The 22729-nt window shown below is 42.4% G+C and overlaps 1 protein-coding gene across 1 annotated transcript; it reads right to left on the bottom strand.

The window, feature by feature from the left end:
- Window positions 1-584: 584 nt before the first annotated feature.
- Window positions 585-12051, bottom strand: SERINC3 (serine incorporator 3). The gene is made up of 10 exons (XM_050917397.1): window positions 11930-12051; window positions 9681-9842; window positions 8510-8703; window positions 7421-7500; window positions 6451-6588; window positions 5569-5738; window positions 4160-4250; window positions 3378-3555; window positions 2407-2634; window positions 585-1394 (listed from the first exon to the last, which is right to left on the bottom strand). Exons 1-10 carry the CDS (start codon window positions 11966-11968, stop codon window positions 1256-1258), a joined length of 1419 nt encoding a protein of 472 aa, XP_050773354.1. The 5' UTR covers window positions 11969-12051; the 3' UTR covers window positions 585-1255.
- Window positions 12052-22729: the final 10678 nt, after the last annotated feature.

The raw sequence follows: 22729 nt of genomic DNA, 5'->3' as shown, positions 1-22729 counted from the left end.
AATTACAAGAAAGTGGACATGCTGAGAAACTTAAACATACACTTAGGCCTGAATTGTCACTTTAATATTGTACGTGCACTAGGATGCAGTAAAAAGCTAAAAATTTAAGATGCAAGCTTGGATACCTTCCTCCTCCTCGTGAAATAACTAGTGTTAGTAATCTAATTGTAATAGTCCGCAGTAAAAAAAAACAAACCAAATCCACTTTGCTATGTGTTTTGTAAGTGTGCTCATCATAGACTCACCATCCAACATGTGATTCAGCATCAGAGGACTGGAATGAAGGTATAATTACAATGTTCGTTCATATGACACACCACTTGTGCCATTAACTTCTAGGTACTACATATCCTACCACATGACTTGTAATTTCAGCAGCTGTATTAGCTACCCTTTAATTCAAAATATGGTGGGAGACTATGAATTTGCTGCCTCAATCCCTGCACCTACCTGGAACAGTTTGAAAGATGCTTTGAACAGTTAATCTATATTTTAATCAAATGCATTCATCATGCAAATATTGACAATTTCATGTGTATTAACTCCTTCAAGCTCAGACAAATTGAGACTTAATAAAAAAAAACTTGTTTTTCCAGCATAACTTTAATTTGAAACAACAGAAGTATCTGATTAGTTTAGAGTTAAATCAAAGTTAAAATATTTGGCAAATATACTAAATCAAGAAGCACAGTTTTCATAAAATCTAAAAGTAGTATTCTGGGAACAGGAATTAGAGTTAACAGCTACACATCTGTAAGATTTTGGTCTTGCAGTGAATGTATAAGTTTCTGCCCACAAACAGGAGGATGCTCCTTTAGACAATGAAAATGTAGAAACTTACGCAGTATGGCTTACACTTCCACATACTGAAGCATTTAGTGCGTTCTGCTGAACACGGCTTGTTCTTTAAAATACATTACTTTGTGTTTAATGGTTCTCTTCAATATTGTGTTGGAACTAATGGATACTACAAGTGTTTTTCTTCTGTGCTGTAACACTACCACCACAGTGGTGGTAGCTTTCAAAAATGCACTAATAACTAACCTCACATATAGGTTAAAATAAAATAGTATCAAAATTCTAGTTTACATACTGCATCAAGCATTACATAATCCAGCAGTTTCTATCCACATGCATGGAACATGAAAAGATGCACTTTCCTTAGTTTTAAGGAATAACCAAAGCAATACATGACGTTTTGGCTTTCAGCAGAGGAACTTCAGGCATTTTCATAATCCCAGACAAGCACAATCATTTAAGTGAAGTCCCGATTGGTAAGGACAAGAGGAGCCATTAGGGTCCAGACATAGAGAAGGAGGCAGACCCAGCTTGAGGTGATCTTCACCCAGACAGCTGGCCACTTGCTTGTCATAGTTTTGAAGTCTGCATCAGGGCTGTAACAATGGAAAAATAGTTGTTAATGACAAGCCTGCTGCTGCTACCCTCTCTGCACTTTTACTGAATTGAAGATGCAGCATGTTTGGAACTCCACCATCATTTCCAAAAAGGCTCCTTGCCTTATAAGTGAAGACCCTAAACTGCAAAGTCCCTCATTTCAGAACTTTAGAGGTGTCCTGCCACCTAGCCTCAGTATGTCCCAGCCTATGTATGTTTATGCATCACCACTCTTAAAACTGACTCCACAGCCAGTTAACCAACTTCAGTTCTTCATTTCAGGCAGCTGTTCCTCCACTAAATGAGAAAATGCAAGACCATCCCATGTAGTAGGTCAGCCAATCAGAAGAAAAAAGGCAGTAAGTAGGTGGTGGGGGCACAGCCTCAAGATGGATAGTCTCAGTGGCGCTGAGGGAACCCTCACCACGTAAGTGGCTTCCATGTCTGTAGCTGCCAACATTCCTTCTCTTGTTTGTCTTTTCAATCTCACACTGGGCAGAACCAAAAACTTTTCAAAAGGACAGAGTCCCTGACTAACTCATTATGCCAACTGGAGGAAAGATGCACAGCCACAGGAATCTCAAGAAAAATCTGCTAGTCAGTCTGGTACCTGCTGCTCTTACAAATTTGGATAATCCTTTATGCAGGCTCACCGACCCCACTTCTACTGTCAATGCCTTTAATGCTTTCTACTGTTTCTTTACTATCCTATTTCATCAACACAAAAAGCTAACCACCACAACTTTGATGCAACTAGCATGAAGGGAAGATCTCAAACCACAGGACAGATGTCCCAGATTTCGGAGTAGCCTTCAGATTTCGAATTCCTAAACTACCAGAGAACTCACTGGGTATAAGGGGGAATGGGGCATAAGAGTTACTCTCCCAGCAGGAATTAAAGCTGCATAGATAGTCAGATCAGCCACGCAGAGTTGAGGTAGCAGATGCACCTTTCATCCACCTTTGTAAATATATTTTATGTTTAAAAATTTAAACCCATTTTGTTCCTACCTGTACCAGTTAGTGAGTGTCATCATGATATAGAGAGAGGCAAGGAGCAACATGAAGTGAAAGAAAGCATAGCTGTACTGAACTGCCCCTTTCTCATTGTCCATGACCCGACGAACTTCTCCATCTTCCACAGACCCACCATCAGTTCCCGCAGCATCATCCAGCATGACACTATCACTCCCAGACAAAGTCAGCTTGTTCACCTGGCTGTTACTGGAAGAGCGGATGCTGCAAAGTGACCCAAAAAAGAAAAGTTAAAAATCCATCCTATAGAACACGGGTGGGTTTCACTAGTGACTATAACTACTAGTCAAATTTTTCCATCCCCAAAATGTGTTGTGATTGACTGAAATTTTTCCAAAGGGCTAAAAAAAGGAATGCTCCTTAGGAGATCCATTTCCATCCATGTTACATATCAGAGACCCAATCTCTGGAGTAGGAACATATTCCCCCCCTTTCCAGAGACACCTGACACTGCTGTGGAGATCACTGCAGGTGACAGTACCACACCAGGAAGTTAACTCCTAGCGCCTGCTAGAGTTGGAAACTCAAGACACAAATTCCAGTTGCTATCAGTGGAAACAGTGTGCTGCTTCTGAACTTCCAGTCCAGGCAAACGCCTTACCCCAATGTGTTTAGTTTTGCTTTTTTTTTTTTTTTTTTAATTGTGATTGGAGGTCAGTTCAGAAACAACTCTCCTACTATTTACCTACTGACTAAGTAACATCCTCCTCCCCACTTCATGTTATTATGTCCTTTTTTAGCTTAAGACTTCAACTAATTAAGAACAAGGTTGGTGAAGCCTCTACCCTCCTCACAGTTTTACTAGTCTTTCAGATTTTTATTTGCCGACATCATGCTAGACAGAGCCTTATGTGCAAGCCAGGTAGATTTCATACACAAACCCACCCAGTGTCCACAAAAGGAAGGTAAGTGCTGCCTGTTTCTGCTTTGAGTGACTCAGATCTTACCTAGAATACAGGAGACAAAGAACAAAGATACCAAGTCCAACAATACTCTGTGCATCCCACCACTGCAAGGACTTTGGTGGAGATGGAGTAGCAGGTATGACAGTTGCATTAGCTGGAGCTGCTGTGGGTGCAGTTATCTGTGTGATGATGTTCAACAAACTTGGGTTGCAGCTTCTATCTGAAAGAGGTTTACAAAAAAGAGATAAAACAGGCACAAACTTTTTAGTAAAACTCATCCCTGTCATCTTATTGGCCAGGTTTGTAGTCTAGAGTTCCTTCTGGACTTCCAATTGCTCTTGGATTCCCCAGTAGCATCAGTGGCAAGAAGTCTTCCCACCTGCACTTGACTAGATTGGAGTGCACTAATCAGGCCCTCTCTCAGATCTTTGCACAGACACCATCCTTCCCACATTCCAATCCCCCCCACTGCTTGATTCTCAATATATTTAGTTCTGTGGTTCACTAGAAAGGAGTTCAGAGAACGCAATACATAAGCCTGGTATAGAGAATTAACTTCAGTCCAGACCTTGTCCATCAACCAGGTCTTTGGGACCTCCAGAATAGATGGCTGCAATATGCGCCACACAAAAGAAAGCCACAGAGAAGCTGAATATGACTATGTAGCATGTCTACACCTTGAGTATGCACATGTTGCATGGATTCGCAAATGCATCATTTGACCAGCAATCTCAGCACAATGGCTTCTGATTACAGTAAACTCCACTGATATGTTTTTGTTTTAAAAATGGAATACATTACTACCAAGGCAGATAGATGCTTACCAGGTTCATTAGACATAGCTGACCAAGTGAGATACATTGTGTAGAGACTAATAACAGAGGACTGGAGGAGGCCAGAGTGAGGCTGATGTTCCTGTTTAAAGACAAAATGCCCTCCAGAGTCAAAAAAGGCATTTCAGATAGAGCTGGATTTAATCCTAATTGCTGCAGATTTGCCTCACATCTAGTAACTACAATCAAACCCTTTAAAAAAAGTCTTGTCTATGAGTATTTAGTGACTAAAACATTTGCTATAACTGTTTAGGGCCATGTATTACATATATGGCAGCAGATAATTCAGGGGTGAGAACACGCTGGGAGCCTATCTTTGAAGGTTGAGAATACTGGTAATAAACAAGCCAGGGACACAGGTTCATCCCTCTTGACCCAAACGCATGCACTGCACACACCATCTTTGATCAGCAGCTCCTGCTTGATTTAATCGGGACATGACTCTGACTGTAGCAGGCTTGCAAAATACAAGTCTAGCAAATAACTGAGCAATATCTAGTAATCCCCCGATACATATTAGCAGCGGTGGTGACTCAAAATAGATTTGGGGGAAGAGAAGCAACTTTAAAACCCAAGACCTACAGATATGCCCAGTATTCTTCAAAGGATGTTTAACCAGGTGAAGCAAGTGTATTCTACCTGATGCAGAACTATTTTTTGTTTAACAGACATCAAAACAGGTCAAAGAATTCGCCTGTTTATAATCACCCAAAATAGAACAATCCAAATTCAACCCTCAATTTACACATGTGCAATCCTTTTCATTTAATGTGGGTTTCCACAATTATCATAAAGGGCAATATTGTTTATGTTGCTGTTGTAAGATACAATCAGAGCAAAGGAAGACTAATCTATCATCATTCATTGTTTGCTAGCTAGGCCAAGGGTTCTTAGAAATTTTCATAGTACACCATATCTCATGAAAGTATTCAAAAGCATCTTAATGACTTAAGCGCCTAAATCCAATTGATGTGATTTAGGTATGCTGAAAGTTTTACCCATCATCTCTTGGATGCCTCCCCTCTGATCCATGGTAGCTGTAGTATCTTTGAGGCAACCACAGAAACTGCTTTCATTAAGTGCACAAAAAAATAGTTTGGCGCATTGTATTTCAGATGTGTCCAATACGATGCTGATTTCCAGCTGTCATTATGTGACATGCCAGCTTTCTGCGGATGGTCAGTAAATGCTCTAAATGTCCACAGTTCAGGAACTATTGCATTAGGTTGTTTTCTGCATATTTCTAGTTATCCCACATAATCATTAGCATGGTCTCATCCTGTGACAATTTTTTTCTGAATGTGTATCATAAAAAACAGCAAATGTATACTTCAAAGGAGATTTAAAGATATTGCTGTCTGTGTACAAAAGGATTTAACCAAAAATAGAAAATGTAGTACCTGAACTTTTGGAAGGATAGAAACGATGGAGATAACAATGCACAGGATCATATTAAAGCTAATGAAGAACTTGTTCTCAGTACAACCATCAGGTTTCGTATAGAATACATAGAAGAGCACAACAGAAATTATCGACAAGATGTAGTTCAAGCTCGCACAAGAAAATAAAGCTGAAAAAGAAGAGACATGTTAACTCAACACAGGGTGGAAACAAGTACTTCTGCAGGCTCCCCATTGGGGCACTTATCAGCCCTGAATTTTAGAGGCAAGATTTTCTCTCTACCCCACAAAGACTGGGTGCTTTTATAGTGCACTTCTTTCAAGTTATTTATAATATAAGGAGCCACAGAGGTTAGTGTTCTCAGCTAAAATAGTTAAGTTAAACTGTTTATTGTTATGGTTGTGTCACTGGAGCCACTTACAATCACATCAACAGCCTACAAGCATGAGGTGCAGCCACTTTATCACCACTATACAGACAGGGTGACTAAGGAATAGAGCTTAGCTGACTTGCCTGAGGATATTAAGGGAGTCAATGGCTGCTAGCCCTATATTCAGACCATGCTTCTCTACTACGTAGCTGGGCAAGAAATTTAAATTTTATTTCTTATGACCATCAAAATGGACAGTGACTGATAGGTCTACTTACCATTTTAATTAATGAGGCTAAAACCAGCATGTACATAGAGCTATAGTGGAGCAACACTGCGGCTTCTAACTCCCCAGGTAACTATGGAGTTTCAGTTGTAGGATGCAGATCAGAGAACAGCACGTACACAGTGGCAGGGCTGTAAGAGGCTATCCCTTATTTACAACTTAGGCTATGTAGGCATTGTTTGTTTCTTCTAGTTATGTTTTGCATTCTCTGATTTAGATACCTACCCACATACCAACACCTGGAGTTTCCTTCCTCCATTCGCCCAACCCAGGACTCATTCCAGGAGTGAGCAAAGTCCACAAGCAGCACCAGCTGGATGAGGATAAAGCAAAAGGCTCCAAGAGTGCCAATAATAAACCATGCTAGAAAAGACATGAAGGGGTATTAAGTTAGTTATTTCTCATAGTTTGTATTTTACTAGGTAGAAAAACTAGCCTCAGGTTAACCTATAAACTGGCTTATCAGCTTTTAAAAGGAATAGTGAAAATATAGCCTGGAAATTCAGTCCCCTAATACTCTGTGGCATCGATCCTGCAAATACTTACACATGTACTTGGCTCTAGAGCATGCAAGTAGTTTCACTTGCCTAATTTGAATCACACTGAAGTACACGCTAAGTATTTGCAAGATTGGGCCTAAAGTGTTTTCAGAGAGAAGAATTCAGTGTTTAATGTAAAACATTATTTTCATGTCCATAAGTGACCACTGAAGTTTATGAAAGGTGATTTAACTCCTCAACAATCCTACAAAAATGGATGCAAATAGTACTAGTCATAGGTAAACACTTCCTTAGAATAGCTGACTGAAGAGGATAGAAATTCCTAAAGGTCTTTGCAGAAGATCCCTTAAATGTCTCAGGAAACGAAGTCTTTCCTGACATCTAATATGAACAGTGACAGAAGAGAAACGAAGATTTAGTCAGTCATACAAACACTTAACAAAATAATTAAGGTATTTAACTACTGTATAAATATGGAGCTCTGCCCTGTTTATGTGAAACAGCACCTGCAGCTATGCCCAAGGACACATACTGCTTACCTCGTAACTAATTACCAGAACATTCCAGGGAAATAGGGTTGCACTGTATGTACTCTACAATAACCATAACTTGGAATGCACCAACTATAAACTCTGGTAATTTGTGAAAAAGTTTGTATTTTCAAAAGCAATTCCATGACTATATATTAACTTTACCTCTTGTGAAAGGCCCTTCAGGAATGTAAAAGGCTCCAACCATGATACCAACTATGGCAGCTATTTTGAAGAACCAGAACCTTTTTAAAATAAAAAGACAAACATGTTTTACAGTGTTGGTCCTCTATCTGTACAATGAACCCTGTTTTAAGTGAACAAAATATGGCTGATTAATAGACGTGATTGTCTAATAACGATGGAACAGAATTGTATTCAGTCTATTTGGGGACGCTCTGAGATGGTCTTTTTCACACAGGAGACTGCCAAATAAGAGTGGTCTTTTGAAACCTGCACATGCTCGGACAGGGTACATATATACCCAAATGGGTTTTTGGTGATGAAATAATATCTATAACATTTCACAACTGAATAGTGTGAAATAGTGCTTTAGCCTGGAGAGAGAATGTTAAATAAGAAAACATTTAACAAAGTCTCAGTTATTTTAAAAGGTTTCTTTTAATTAAGGTATACTAAAAATATTTGTCAAGAGTCTCCCTTTCCACTCCATCTTTATCTCCCTTTTTAAAAAAAAAAAAAGATGGCAGTTTCAAATGAACGCCACACTCCAGAGAATTATACATGTTTGGGAAAATGACAGAACATACGAGTTAGCTGATTTCAAGGCATAATGTTTCAGCTTGTAATTATCAGTACTTTAGAAATGCAGTGCAAGTAGGTGGCTTCCTAGGGATCTTAGTTACTTACACACTTTCAGAAGCAGTGCTCTAAGCAATCAGCAAAGGAACTAAAGGAATCAATCCAGGCTGTTCATCCACACACACCTTATGAATCTATAGTGACAGATTCCTTGATTCTAGGACTGGAAGGGAACTCGAGAGGTCATCAAGTCCAATCCCCTGCCCTCATGGCAGGACCAAATACTGTCCAGACCATCTCTGATAGATATTTATCTAACCTGCTCTTAAATATCTCCAGAGATAGAGATTCCACAACCTCCCTAGGCAATTTATTCCACTGTTTAACCACCCTGACAGTTAGGAACTTTTTCCTAATGACCTATCTGGGGAAGAAATTGGTAAGAGACAGACGAAGCAAGTTAACAGGCAAGTCAATACAATGCCTACATACCCATTGTGCACTGAGGCTCTCGGATCATTACTCGTTTTCACTTGTATCATAAGAAGAGAGAAAATGAAGAAGAACACTGCCATGGCAAAGCTGATTCGATAGACAGCCCTGTATCCAACCAGCACATCACAGTTGACAAAGCCATTCATGTGTGGTAGCCGGGTATGAAGCCCCTCATCACAAAATCCAGGCACCTGGATAAAAAGAGACTTGTAAACTTGCAGTTCTAAGACTGCAGTCACAAATATGACAAATACAACTAACGCAAGGGTCTCAGCCAGCTTTCCTCTGGTGGCCATTGTGAGAAAAGGCTTTGCATCTGGTCCACAGGCAGAGATCAGATTTGTTCCTAGTGTCACCTTTTCCTCCCCATATCACTGCATAACCAAGACATATAGAGAGTAACTAATTTACCCAAAAGGAAAGAATCAGCGTGGAAGGCTTAGAGCAAGGATGTGAATTTGGTATCCTCATTCTCTAGACCTGAGATGCCCAAGTGTGACAAAAGTTAAACAGATATTTCAAACTAGGAGCCAAACAGAATACCATTCCATATATACTGTGGCAAGTCTCCATTATATTCCTTTGCCCACTCTTGCGTGGCAGCCTCAGTAGCAGCTCACTTCTGAACAGACAACTGGACTTTTTGGCAGAACTCAGACCACACTGGTCAGTTAATATTTTTGTTGCCCCAAGTCTTGGAATACTCTTCTCCAACCACCATCCTAACAGGATTCTGTCTCCAGTTAGGAGAAGTGTTCTTCCTATTCAAGGATTTAACTCAACACAGCAGGAGCATCTGAATTAATGGTGTAACATAAATCCCGTTCCCAGCAACATAAAATCTGAATGAACTGCTCTACAGAGAGAATTTGCAGGACAGTGACAGGCACTCTGAACAGTGCTGTGCTGAGGACAAACAAAAAAAAAAAATGTAATTTATTTACCAGTAGTTTACATTTCAATTATGCACATGGGCGACACTCTTGCAATCCAAAAATTTACAACACAGTTAATTTTGTCTCTGTTTGGGAAATTCCCCCCTTTCAACATCTCCAGTTTATTTGGGCATTTGTGTGTGAGGTAGTCCATGGCTAATAAAATGAACTGGGGGTTACTAGCATAGGTCATAGCTTTGTTACAAAAGAGATCACAAATGTCTTATTCATACCTTTTTGAGCTGCTCTTCCATTCCCGGTGCTAGCATGATACAGGCAACAAGCGTACTGAGAAGAAGGAGGAAGGCATAGATAAGACGGGTCACTGTGGAATTCTTGCTGTTTGGACAACATCGACACAGCAAACATGAGGCACCACTGCACAGACATGGAATCTGGAGAACCAACATGGGAACAGTAAGGTTATTTCCCTATAGAGACCTCACTTTCAAAAGGGCTAATCATCATCATTAAACACAGCCCCCTACTCAGCCAAATACCGCTTCCCTGGAAATTAATAGCTCCAGTCACTCACTTCCTGCAGAAGTTACCACAAAAATTAGAGACCAAAGTAATCAATTTAGACATCAAGATTAACCTTGATGGCATTTTTTTCCTATAGTAAATTCTTTATTGTTTTATCATCTTCACTTAAGGTGTCTCAAGTGATGGCACTCCCATCCTTTTACACGTGTGATTATATTTTTAGTTTTATAACCGCACTCCAAGGCATAAAATCACACACGTACAATACAGTTTAGTTTACAAAACAGAAGATTATAGAAATATGGTATGGTCACAGGGCCTGTAATTACATTAGAACAAGTAGTTCTGCACTTCTCAGCACAAACATGCAAGACTTATTTTGCTTTCTTCTTATTACAAATGGCTACCTGGCTGTAGGGACCCACTAATAGGAAGGAAAAACACAGGTGACAGATTTCACAAGCAACACCACTTCCTCTTTTAGGAAAAAAGGGTTTCTATAATTCATAATGTGCACAAAGTTATACTGGGGCAGCAATGAATGACTTGCTGTGGTCAGGAATTCTATTCCTCATGAATTGTGCATGCTCAAATTTGAAGTTCTTGATTACAGAGAAGCTTTAGGAGATGTTATTTATGAAAGGTTGAAAGTGTTTTCATTTCTCTCTACTGCTATCAGCATTTATCTATTATGGAAACAAGTTGTATTTAAAACCAGTTTCTGAATTTCTTATTTAGAAAGTGGTTTCAAGAGCATCGAGCTTAGAAAAAACCCAACCTAACTGGTTCCAGTGTTTTATATGACACTATATAAAACATACACCTCTACTGTGATATAACACTGTCCTCAGGAGCTAAAAATAAACTTACCACGTTATAGGTGAAACTGCGTTATATGGAACTTGCTTTGATCCGCCGGAGTGCGCAGCCCTGTCCCACCCCCTGGAGCACTGCTTTACCATGTTATATCCGAAAATGTTATATCGGGTCGCGTTATATCAGGGTAGAGGTGTACTAACAGGTTTTACAACTATTGAGCTATATCTTAAAAGTATTTCAAAGGTCACTGTCAGTAATTTACACCCACAAACGCAACACAAAAAATGAATTAAATAAATAATTTCCAGGAAAACAGTTCATGTTTACAATTAGACATACCACTGCAGTATTTGCAATCTTCGCACTGGACTAATACAAGAGAACTAGAAAGTGAAGGTAGCAAATACATTTTCATTGTTTTAAGGCTGATGAACTGCAAGTAGTAACAACAAAGACAACATAAGTGGTGTCACTAGATGTGTAAGATTCTTTCTTATAACAGACTAAGTACCCAGCATTTTTCAAATGCTTCCCCCCCACCCATCTCTCCCCTAGTTTATGGGCTTTGCCCTACAATAACCCAAATGAGCCTCTGCTCTGTCCTCATAGTAATTTGTGTGTTGTTGATAACACAATTACTTCCTGTGTTATGCCTTCTGAAGTTACAAACACAAGGAGGGACTTCCCAGAAATAAACAAACAATGTCTGTAGTATTCGAAATGAGGCAGGAAACCCCCGAGCTACAGCAAGAAGTCCCCTGGATCCCTCAGGACATTTGCCAAACACCACTGATCAATGATCACATCCCCTCCTCCCTCCGCCTGCCTATCCAGCTCCTGAGCCTGGCAGCTCCTGGGGGCTGGGCCTGCCTCTCGCTATGTGACAAATGCCCCCCGGACAGCCGCGCTACGTGGCTCAGCGCCAGACACAGCACAGCCCCGCTAGTTGCCAGCGACACTAGCGCGCAGAGCTCGGGGTGGGGGGGTCTCCGGGCCTGGAGACGAGCGTTAGCGGCGGTAATAAAACCCCCCCACGGGCGACCAGGCCTCACAGCCGCATTCCCCCGGTGGCGGGGGGCAAGAGGGCGGCGCCGCATTGTCCCAGCACGGATCATACGGGGGCCCACGCGGTGGGCGGAGCTCGCACCCCCACCAGTGAGGCCGCCCCGCCACTCACCCAGCTAGCCAGCGAACAGACCCCCAGCACGGCCCCCATGGTAACACAGCAGCTACTCCAGCTTCGGCCTCCGCCACCGCTTCCGACTCCGGCTCCCTCCCCGGAGCGACGCCACTTGCGTCATCACCATGCACCCGCCCCGCAGCCCTGCGCTCATTGGTCGCGTCCCGAGCGTGGTGACTTCGTCCACGCACGGAACGATCTGTGTGGAGACGGGAGTGAGGAGGCGGGTCAGCCAAAGAGAAGACAGAGAGCCCCTTGGAGGGCGGGGCTGAGGCAGCGGTGCTGCAGGGCCTCCAAAGCGGTGATCGGTGACGTTTCGGGTAGCAAGGCAGTCATTGGTCGAAGAGACCAAGTGGGTGGTGCCAGTGTTCGAGCCAACCTATGGGGGCACTTAGCTGGGTGGCAGTTGACAGGCAGGGATGAGGCAGTTCAACCGTCCCCTGAATCTTCCACCCCGTGGGCGGGGCCATTGGCGGCTTCTCTCCCCGTCCCACCAACTGCCATGGCAACCGCCAACAGCCTCCTGAGGCACCAGGCCTCAGCCTCCCGTCAGGGTTAAGCCAGCCCGCCCCACCACGAGGGAAATGTACCCAACCCCCAGCAGCCACGGTGAGTGAGTGGAGAGAGAACAGCGATAAGACCGATAGCATCATTGTCATAAACTGCAGGAGCTGGACCGCTGCAGCATCTTGTGCTGGCCACAGACTCTGAACATTAGCTCTCCCAGTGTATTGTGATAATAATGCAAATCCCTACTGGCAACCGGCAAATTCATAACAAACCCCTCCAGGCGGATCGAGCACCTGCGGGGTGATAAACTTAAGAGGTGAGCCATGCCAGTGTGACGTCACAGTGCTATGATGGCAGAGAGGCACGGTCCCATTATGTCAACACGCTATGTCATCATGGTGTTGCATGAGCATGATGTCACGTCCTGGCCAAACAGCATCACCTTGCATCCTGTTTCGGCGACGCGTCGCAAGTGGACATAATGTCATGTTCTGCTATAGGGAGGGGGCACCCCAGTGGGCAAGCTCATGAAGGTGTCCTGTGAGGGGGGGCTGCCTGGGACTTATTATGCGTGGCTTGAAACAGCCATAAATCAAAACCAAATAATGAATGCTGGTCTGTGCAACCAGATGAACCACGTCAGGGGTCATGTTGTGGCCATCGTTTGTCTTGCCTGTTCTGATGTGGAGAGAAAAGAAAATGACCCCATAAAAACTCAGACAGCCTCCTAAAATACGTCTATCTGTTCACACTGTGTTTTACCATGGTAATAATCTAAAATGATTTTTGAATATGGTTGTAACATACTTTAGTCCCATCAGCACAGGTAAAACCAAACTCTGTTGTAGCACAGTTGGGATTACATCACGTTACCCAACAGGCCATTGTTGGATGTCTTTCATTGTAAAAGTTCCCCCAAAGCTTTACAAACAACATACATTCATCACTGATACAGTCATCACTGGTCAGAATCTGGAAAATCTGACTTGGAAAATAAAAGATTATGGTACTTTTCTAAACTTCAACAACTTGACCTGCCAAAACTAGATGCAGCTAACAGTAGATTGTGCAGATATTCAAATATGATCATGCATATTGTCTGGTCTTTGCTGGTCTTGAACTTGGCTTCTTCATGGGGGTTAAGAGTGAGTAAATGATGATGCTCTCTCAAATCCACCTACTCAATGCACTAAAATGAGCTGTCACTGAGCAGACAACGTGATGCTTCCCTCTCCTTTCTTACATGCTTTGATAAGCAATGAAAATTAACAGTGTTGAACTTTATAGTATCACTACTGGCATTTGAGTTAACAGCCAGTAGAATGGGGCAATTCATACCTCTGAGAACTATTGTTTCCAACTTTCTTCAAACTCAAGACATTGATGCATCAGTTACACTTTTACAGTCACAAAGGAAAGGGCAAAATAAATTTCAAAGCTCCCTTCCCTTATTTCCGTGAATACTCTCTATGCTCCGCCTTACCCGATAGGTGAATGAAAAATAGATACTAACTCTACCTTTGTATGTTGTACCTCTACCTCTTCTCATATGAGTAAAACAATGAAAAGTCAATACCCTTCTCTTGTTAACTTGGGAATGAGCTTTGTGCTATCTTTAAATTTAAACATTGTAAGGAAAAAACGCACACATCTGCTTCCCTGAGCTCCCGTCCCCTTCATCAGCAAGCTCCTCCCTGCTTGCCTACCAGGACTGGCTAGACTCCTGAGTTTCAAATAGGTCCTGGCTCTGCATGGTTGGTGTCCCCTGTTGTATCTCCCCCCTCCTCTTTCTCCTTTCTCCCCTCACGATTCACAGTAGGAGTCACTGTCTTAGGCTCCACCTCCACAGTGGTCTGTGGGGTCTCTGCCAAATATGGCCTGCAGCTCGTAAAAGTGGCAGGTCTGCAGGGCAGCACCACATCCACTGTTGCCTTCTCCAGATGTGGTATCTCTGGCAAAGTTCCTTTGCATTCACCTGGAACTGCTGCTTATCCCTCCTGTATCCCTTTTCCTGTGTCCCCTGTGCAATTTGCTCATAGATGTTCACGTTTTTTATGACTGTTCCACAGCTGTGCTTGCATCACCTCTTCTCTCCTCAGGAGATCCAACACTTCCAGTCTACTGTGGGCAGGAACGCATTTATTACTTTTTGTGTACGGAGCCAGCATTGTTGTTTGGGCAGTTATGCACAACAAGGATCAGCTGCTAGGTGTGCTTACCAAGGTGGGCAATCAGGAAAGGCATTTCAAAAACACACAAGGCTTTTAAAGGTGGAGGGAAGGGGAGGTAGGAGCAGAGGTTTTTGGCCTCTGAGACCTCTAGGCACTGGAGTTTAAAGCTGTAATCAGACCATTGTTGGAAAACTGTTAGGATTGACACAGGTCATGCAGTCTCCACAATCGCACTGTAGGAACTTAAGTAAAGCTCTGTGCCCTTCAAGGGAGGTGGTTTTACTGTGTCACTGTGATGAACTGGGACTGTTCTTAATGTGGTCTTTGAATGCTGAGTGGGGAGTGTTGGCCTGGGAGGATGGTCTGCATTGGGGGATGGGAGACGGGCCTTGAGGGAGGATACCTGAGCATGTAATGTGAGAACCCAGGAAGGGGTTAGAGGCCAGGTGGAGGAGGAGATGCTTGGGAGAGAGAGAGTTTCAGGAACTGGCTGGTGTAATGGAAGGGAGCCCAGATGGGACTCTGACCCCCAAATGGGGCTGTGGTGCCCCTGGGACCCCAAAATGGACCTAATTGGGGGGGATCCTGTTGTCTGTGCCTGCAAAACCTGTCTTGGACTGTGTTCCTGTCGTCTAAATAAACCTTCTGCTTTAATGGCTGGCTGAGAGTCATGGTGAATCGCAGGAAGCCGGGGGTGCAGAGCCTTGTGTCCCGCCAAACTCCGTGACAGTCACCATAATGGATTCTTACATTGTCCGGAGACAAAAGTCAGTGTAGTCACATGCACAAATAGGTTGATGCAAGGTGACTGATATCAACTTAACTTTGTAGTGCAGACCAGGCATCAGTTCACATTTCCAAGGTTTACTTCACAGCTGAAACAGCAAGAGACTTACTCCTTTAAAAGAAAGCTGAGACTGCAAGATAAAAAGCAAACTTGAGAGTGTGTCAGCCCAGTTCATGCCCTGCCTCTAGTATATTGCATCTGGGTAACAACACACAGCAACAATCCAGAATTTAGCAAGGGAGAAGCCCATGTCTGGCTACCTAGATTCCCATATCAAAGCCATCCCTGTAGTATGAGCAAATGAAACTGAAAGGGAGTGAGGAAGGGGCTGTAGTGAGGCAGACTAATTAACATCAGTGGTAAATTAGCTAGGGCACCAGAGTTTACATGCCAACTTCGAGGAAAAGAAACTTGGAATTTTTAACAGATACAAATGGTCAGAACCTCGGTTGTACTTCTCATCTAAAAACTGGCTACCAGATAACCAAACATGCAATAAAGAAGACATTTTCAGCATGCAACTTTAATACTTAGACCTTCTAAACCACTTTACAATGTAACAGCACAGTGGAACAAAGCAGGGGAAATCAACAAAGCAAGCTGAAAACCTAAGCATTTTGTCCACACATGTAACCAGAGCACACCCAACACATTAGATTAGGCTTTGTGTCCTGAGACCCATCATCTCTGGGCCCCTCCTCCAGCTGGATATGGGAAATTGCATGTTGGGACTGGTCATCTCCATGGGCCACACTCTTTGCAATCAGGTCATCTGTGAAAATTAAATGTGCTCCCTGGGACAGGACTCTCAGTAAGTCACTGATATGGTCTGTGCCACGAAATACCCAGACCTTTACCCTATTAGAAGCCTAACTTTCTTATCCTTTTTACATGCACCAGAAAAATCTCTAGGCAGGAAAGATCACAGCTGAATCTCAACTGCTTCATTGCGTATGCATGTGTGTGTGCGTGCACAGTGTCAGGAATTCTGCATTCTCTTCCCAGTTGTATCACTCACTGTGTGAGCGAGTAAGTCACAAGCATTCAGATACCATAGTGATGGATGCTATGAAAAAGTTTTAGCTATAACATGGGGATAAAGATGTCTTCACAGGCCATGTGAGGCTTAAATAATGTTTGCAAAGTTCTTTAGTCTCCTCAGGTGGCATGTGCTCAGGAAAGGCAAATGATCATTTTTAACCTAGAAAGCTTTCCCTTTCAACTTTATTCATCACAAGTGATTTCCAAATGCTCGTTCTATTTTCTAGCATGCATCTGGTTCTGCGTAACATCATTTCAAACCACACATGTCTAACGAGATAAGGATGAAGTCATCCTAGTGCTATCAACTGTGGGAAAAGAAGCAGAAAATGCCATGAGGTTATCCTAATCATTTACAAAAATAAACTGCTATGGTATGTGAATTGGTTGCGCCAGACTGAGCCAATGGTGCATCCCGTGTGTATCTTTGTGTTAGTTGAACGAAGAGGCAAGAATTAAGTCCTTGAAATGTAATCTTGCTTGGGCAGTTTCTAAAGCAAAATGTAGCATATCTGGCCAAGCCTTCTTGGAGACAATTCGGTGCAGTTCTTTGTGCAACACTGCTGGCATGAAGCTATCAGGCTTGTGGATTAGTGCTGTCCATATTAATCACAAGGGTCTCCGTAGATAATAGTGAAGATGTGGAACATTCCTCTGTGTTCACTGTAGTAGATGATGATTCACTCTGCTTGTTTCTGTTTTTTCACAAGTGACAGATAGATCCTGAGTAGAATTGAAGAATTTAGAATTTGTTACTTTTTAGCCAGACATTTAACATATTGGAACTTCAGAATTTGAAAATCTGGGTTGTTGACAAGTCAAGCTTATAATTATAAAATTACAGGTAACGTATGTTTTCCTTTGATCACAGCTCTTTTAACCTGTATACATGGCTGGGCACTGGCCTGTCTTGTGGATTGTATGTGTTTCAGAAACACTGAGGTGCTGTAGTTTGCTCTTTAATAAACCCAATTAATCACTTCTCTGCCTGCTAATAATAATCATTGGACTACTGTTTTGTAAAATGTTTAGTCTTCCCCATTATTAATGATTGCCACGTCAATTGGATCTACTGGGCATAATTAATAGTGGAGTTTTCATTTAAGAGAATTGTTTTCCCAATAGTTTAGTTCAGTTCCTGTAGGTATTTTCTTTTAGGCTGAACTGTATTCAGTTATCCAATCCTTACAACCGGCTTTGAAAACATCACTTGAAGTCATTCATCCCTAAGGAATATTAATCATTAAGTATTGGGCCAAGTTCTGCCTTCAGTTACTCATACATGGCTGTCACTACTGTTGACTTCAGTTATTCTTTAATTGGGCACTCAAATAGTTTCCACAAAATCTAGATGTTTTGTCAAGGCCGGAGAACTCTCCAAATACAAACACCATAACAGCTACAGAGTTCCCAAGTTAGTTTCACTGGAACATGGTCTACTAGCATATAGGTATTCTTAACACATATGGTTTGTCCATAATTCCCCAGTGAAGCACCAGTCAGTCTTTTCAGCTGGGTCTCTTTCCTGCTTACTATCTTTTTCTAGTACCTCAAGAAAGCAGTGTTCGGTGGTGAGTGGAAATCTACAAGGTCCAACTCTTTTCTGCTTGCATTGGACCCACAATGTCAAGATCTTTCTTTTCTTTTTATTTTTTCTTCTTCTCTGAAGCACTTGCTCACTATTTAATAATTTCCATCCTTTCTGACTGTATGTACCATTACTGCATTGTAAGCATCCTTGCCCTTCTGAGACTCTCCACTCTTCTGTCATGTCATGTGGATAAATGACTCAATCTATTTGTGATCTGCTGAGCTGATTGATAGCTAGTCAGGGTAGTGTTTTGCGCTCCGTGGCTGTTACTAATGCTGCTAAACATTTTTTAATACATTTTTTCTCTGTTTAAATCCTTAACAGGTTGAGTCACTGTTTTCATTCCCATCCCCTGAATGAGTGTGCAAGCGTGAGTCACTGTTTTTGATAAAGGGGTTATAATCTCTGTGTCTTTCCAGTTTTGTTTGACCAGTTGGTTCTTTCAGAATTTGTTAATTTAGGATCTCATCTAACCCCCTAGAAATGCCTTTCCACTGACTGCCATGGACTTTGGATCAGACCCATTGTTTCCTGAAGCTGCCAGAATACAGGTTATTGGTAAAACAGTTGGAGAGACATATTAGTATATATCTAACATTCAGGAATTCTATTATTGAGCTATTTCTTCTCATTGTTTATGGAGGCAATAGTAAAATGCAAACATATCAAAGAGTACCAAAAATAACAGAAAAAAGAAACTTTTGAAAATACTTTAAAGACAGACATACTAGTATGAATATTATACAGAACTGCAGTGACATCTGTGAATCAACCTCCTAAGGGACCAGCAAAACTAGGTTGCCAAGCAGAGGCGGGTCTTTAATTAAAATGTGAACATTTCACTGGAAATCAGCTGAGGATCTTAGACTCTGACTTTTGGATCCACTGAGCTGCACTGGGTATAGGACCTGAGAAGGAAGGGCCAGCATGTCTCTCCCAACCCTTGGGGCTGCTGGTGCCTGTTAGAGCCTCAAGGCTGTTCTAACTTGCACTGGTAGTAACAGCCCATAAGGGGGTTATTGGAACCCAGGGCCCACTAGCCAGCCCTCCTCACATCCCAGCACATTGCCAATGCGCACTAGTGCCAGAGATACTATGCTATTAGAAAGTAGCATAAAGGCAGTTTTCCCACCTGGTGGTACTAATTAGAGCTGCTTTATGGCCCTTTGTGCTGCCAGAGCATTGTAAAGCATCTATGTGAGGACTGAGGATCTGGCCCTTAATTTAAAGTGACCACTTCAGACATGGGGTTGCTAATGGAATTTAGGGTGTTTAGTGGGTGCTTCTTTGTATTCTGATATCCCTTTAGAAATAAAAATACCAGACAAGCTCTCAAACAGAGCAGAGTACACATCCACCCATGAACATGTTTCAAATGTGAACTCCATTCACTGTTTGAAATGTTTTTCATCTTTTTTTCTGGACTTCTTCATTTTGGTTCAAATGAGGTTTTGCTGCCTCTCGGCCAGTGCTCTCCCATTGGAGCCTGCACTGAAGTCATGCTGTTAAATCTATGACATCAATTATTCCTAGAGCAATAGGAGAGGCAGCATGACCCTAGTGGAGTGATGTTGGGACTGGGAGACCAGAACTCCCAAGATAATCCTGCCTCTGACAGCAAGTTAAAGAAGTACGGGCTGGATGAATGGACTATAAGGTGGATAGAAAGCTGGCTAGATCGTCGGGCTCAATGGGTAGTGATCAATGGCTCCATGTCTAGTTGGCAGCCAGTATCAAGCGGAGTGCCCCAACAGTTGGTCCTGGAGCCGGTTTTGTTCAGTATCTTCATTAATGATCTGGAGGATGGTGTGGACTGCACCCTCAGCGAGTTTGCAGATGACACTAAACTGGGAGGAGTAGTAGATACATTGGAGGGTAAGGATAGGATACAGAGGGACCTAGACAATTAGAGGATTGGGCCAGAAGAAATTTGATGAGGTTCAACAAGGACAAGGGCAGAGTCCTGCACTTAGGATGGAAGAATCCGATGCATTGCTACAGACTAGGGACCGAATGGCTAGGCAGCCGTTCTGCAGAAAAGGACCTAGGGGTTACAGTGGATGAGAAGCTGGATGAGTCGACAGTGTGCCCTTGTTGCCAAGAAGGCTAACAGCATTTTGGGCTGTATAAGTAGGGGCATTGCCAGCAGATCGAGGGACATGAGCATTCCCCTCTATTCAACATTGGTGAGGCCTCATCTGGAGTACTGTGTCCAGTTTTGGGCCCCACACTGCAAGAAGGATGTGGAAAAATTGGAAAGAGTCCAGCGGAGGGCAACAAAAATGATTAGCGGGCTGGAGCACATGACTTATGAGGAGAGGCTGAAGGAACTGGGATTGTTTAGTCTGCAGAAGAGAAGAAGGAGGGGGGATTTGATAGCTGCTTTCAACTACCTGAAAGGGGGTTCCAAAGAGGATGGATCTAGATTGTTCTCAGTGGTACCAGATGACAGAACGAGGAGTAATGGTCTCAAGTTTCAGTGGGGGAGGTTTAGGTTGGATATTAGGAAAAACTTTTTCACTCAGAGAGTGGTGAAGCACTGGAATGTGTTACCTAGGGAGGTGGTAGAATCTCCTTCATTGGAGTTTTTTAAGATCAGGCTAACAAAGCCCTGGTTGGGATGATTTAGTTGGAATTGGTCCTGCTTTGAGCAGGGGGTGGGACTAGATGACCTCCGGAGGTCTCTTCCAACTCTGATATTCTATGATTCTATGATCTGCTGTGTGACCCTGAGTCAGTCACTTAGCCTGTTAACTGCTCTCTCATCTATAAAATGGAATAATAAAATCAATGCAGCCCAAAGGGGTGTTGGTAACCTTAAGTAACTCCTCTTTGCATATAGCCTGGAAGATATAGATTACTACGCAAGTGTTTACTCTTGTATTTATTAATTGATTCTGCTGTTATAAACTCACAATTATGAATGACTTTGCTCCAGGATTTGGAAGAAGTAGCTGCGAGTCGGGGGTGGGGGCTTATAGGTCTTTATGTAAAACATAAACATACTGGATCTTCAGCTGGTATCAACTGGTATAGCTGTGAGAGCGCTGCTGATTTATACTAGCTGGGGCCCTGGTCCAAATATCTTCAGTGATAGCATATATAGCAATATAGAAAACTACAGCGCATGGCCATTTCTCTTTGTTCTTGACGTCCTCTCTCTTTCTTACCATTGTGCTCTAGTCGCAGACTTTCGCTTTCCAAGGGGATGCTCTGAAGGCAGTGAAGGAGTTAATACTTCTCATAAGTCATGTTAATCATGTAAATCCTCCTGGCCTCATCACTGACATTTTAGATGTCAGATTTTTGTCGCACTGCCAGGAAGTGTTTAACATGTTACAGTTGCTCATGTTGTTTTTGCACTGGTTTAAAAAAAGAGGAAAACAGTCCCCTAGTGTCTCCAGTTAGGAGACTGAATTCATTCCTAAAGGAAAAACACATGATCACACAGATGCCTGAGATAAATCCCAGCCCACTGTTGCCTGGCGTGACTTTTCCAAATCTCTTTCTCCTTCTGTCCAGAAACTTTAAGGGAAGAAAAGCAAAAAATGAATTCCTTCAACTTCTTAAAAAGATTTACTTTCTTGACCACATTATCAACACACACATTTCTCCCTGCAGTTTGTTTATTCAAAGCTGGCTGGGGACCTAGGCTGTAAGTCCCAGAAATAGTTTCAAGATAACAAAAGTGGGCAGCAACCCCCAAAAAGGTTTCAAAGAGACTCACATCTGTATTTAAACTCAAAAATACCATTTACCGGGTTTTGCAGAAGTTTGAGATTATCCAAGTTTCAGTTGATCCTGGTGCACAGTAATTAGTAAAGGTGCTATGGCCAAGAGCTTAACAAATGCCAGAATTAGGCTCCTCAATTCATATTCAGGCATCTAAGTAACTATATGTGCTGAGGAGCTGGCACCTTCCACTGACTTCAATAGTCCATCACTATATCTGTCTACCTCAATTATGTTAGCAGTGGCACAAAAACAAAAGAAAACAACCCCTCTCTCCCACAAACCTCCAAACCAACCCAGTCTTTTGCAAAGTGTCCTTGTTATTGTATTGTGTGCAACCCACTAATTAGCATAACCACAGTATTCCCGGTATAAACATGCATTTCAGAGACTTTGACAGAGAACAGGATTGCAGTGTTTACCATTTTCCTTTCTGTTTACTGGGAGGTTTGATCCCAAGTGAAGAGGGTTTGACTTTTGGGACATTCTTCTTTGTGTGATGAGGATTTAGGAAACATTGCTTTTCTGCCTCTCATTTCAAACCTACAGTTGCATTCTTTTTAGCACAGAAAACTCGTATAGTGTTGAGATCAGGCACTTAAGGGATACAGGATGCTTCATAAATTACTATTAATAATTTGGTCTCTCTCTTCCAAGTCTTGTCGCTCAGGGTGTGTCACTGCATTCCAGCATGTGTGAGTGTTTTTTCCATCCTAGACTTTTCTTTTTTAATGCCCCCCTCCCTAAGAGTCTAATAAGATATCCAGCTCCAGGACCCATCATCACATTCACTGGTGTCATTGCTTGGGAGATGCTGAATCAACTGTTTTCCCCTGAGTAATGTTGGGCAAGTTAAACACGTATATTCAGTGCTCATGAAATCAGTACATACTTTATGCAGAAACTGACCACAGTTTGCAGTGCCTCAGGAGTGGGAAAGTGCGGGCATTGTTACAGGCCCCTAT

The sequence above is a fragment of the Gopherus flavomarginatus genome, chromosome 11 (genome assembly GCF_025201925.1).
Source record: "Gopherus flavomarginatus isolate rGopFla2 chromosome 11, rGopFla2.mat.asm, whole genome shotgun sequence".
Lineage (NCBI taxonomy): Eukaryota > Metazoa > Chordata > Testudines > Testudinidae > Gopherus > Gopherus flavomarginatus.
This window is presented reverse-complemented; position numbering and strand designations above follow the sequence as displayed.

What these genes read in the sequence shown, in the direction of transcription:
- SERINC3 (XM_050917397.1), bottom strand. Translation starts at nt 11,968, where the DNA reads ATGGGGGCCGTGCTGGGGGTCTGTTCGCTGGCTAGCTGG. An exon ending in TGAAGGGCCTTTCACAAGAG is followed by an intron (nt 6,589 to 7,420) that starts GTAAAGTTAATA and finishes TGTCTTTTCTAG; the next exon opens with CATGGTTTATTATTGGCACT. An exon ending in CTTTGTCTCCTGTATTCTAG is followed by an intron (nt 2,635 to 3,377) that starts GTAAGATCTGAG and finishes GTCACTTTGCAG; the next exon opens with CATCCGCTCTTCCAGTAACA.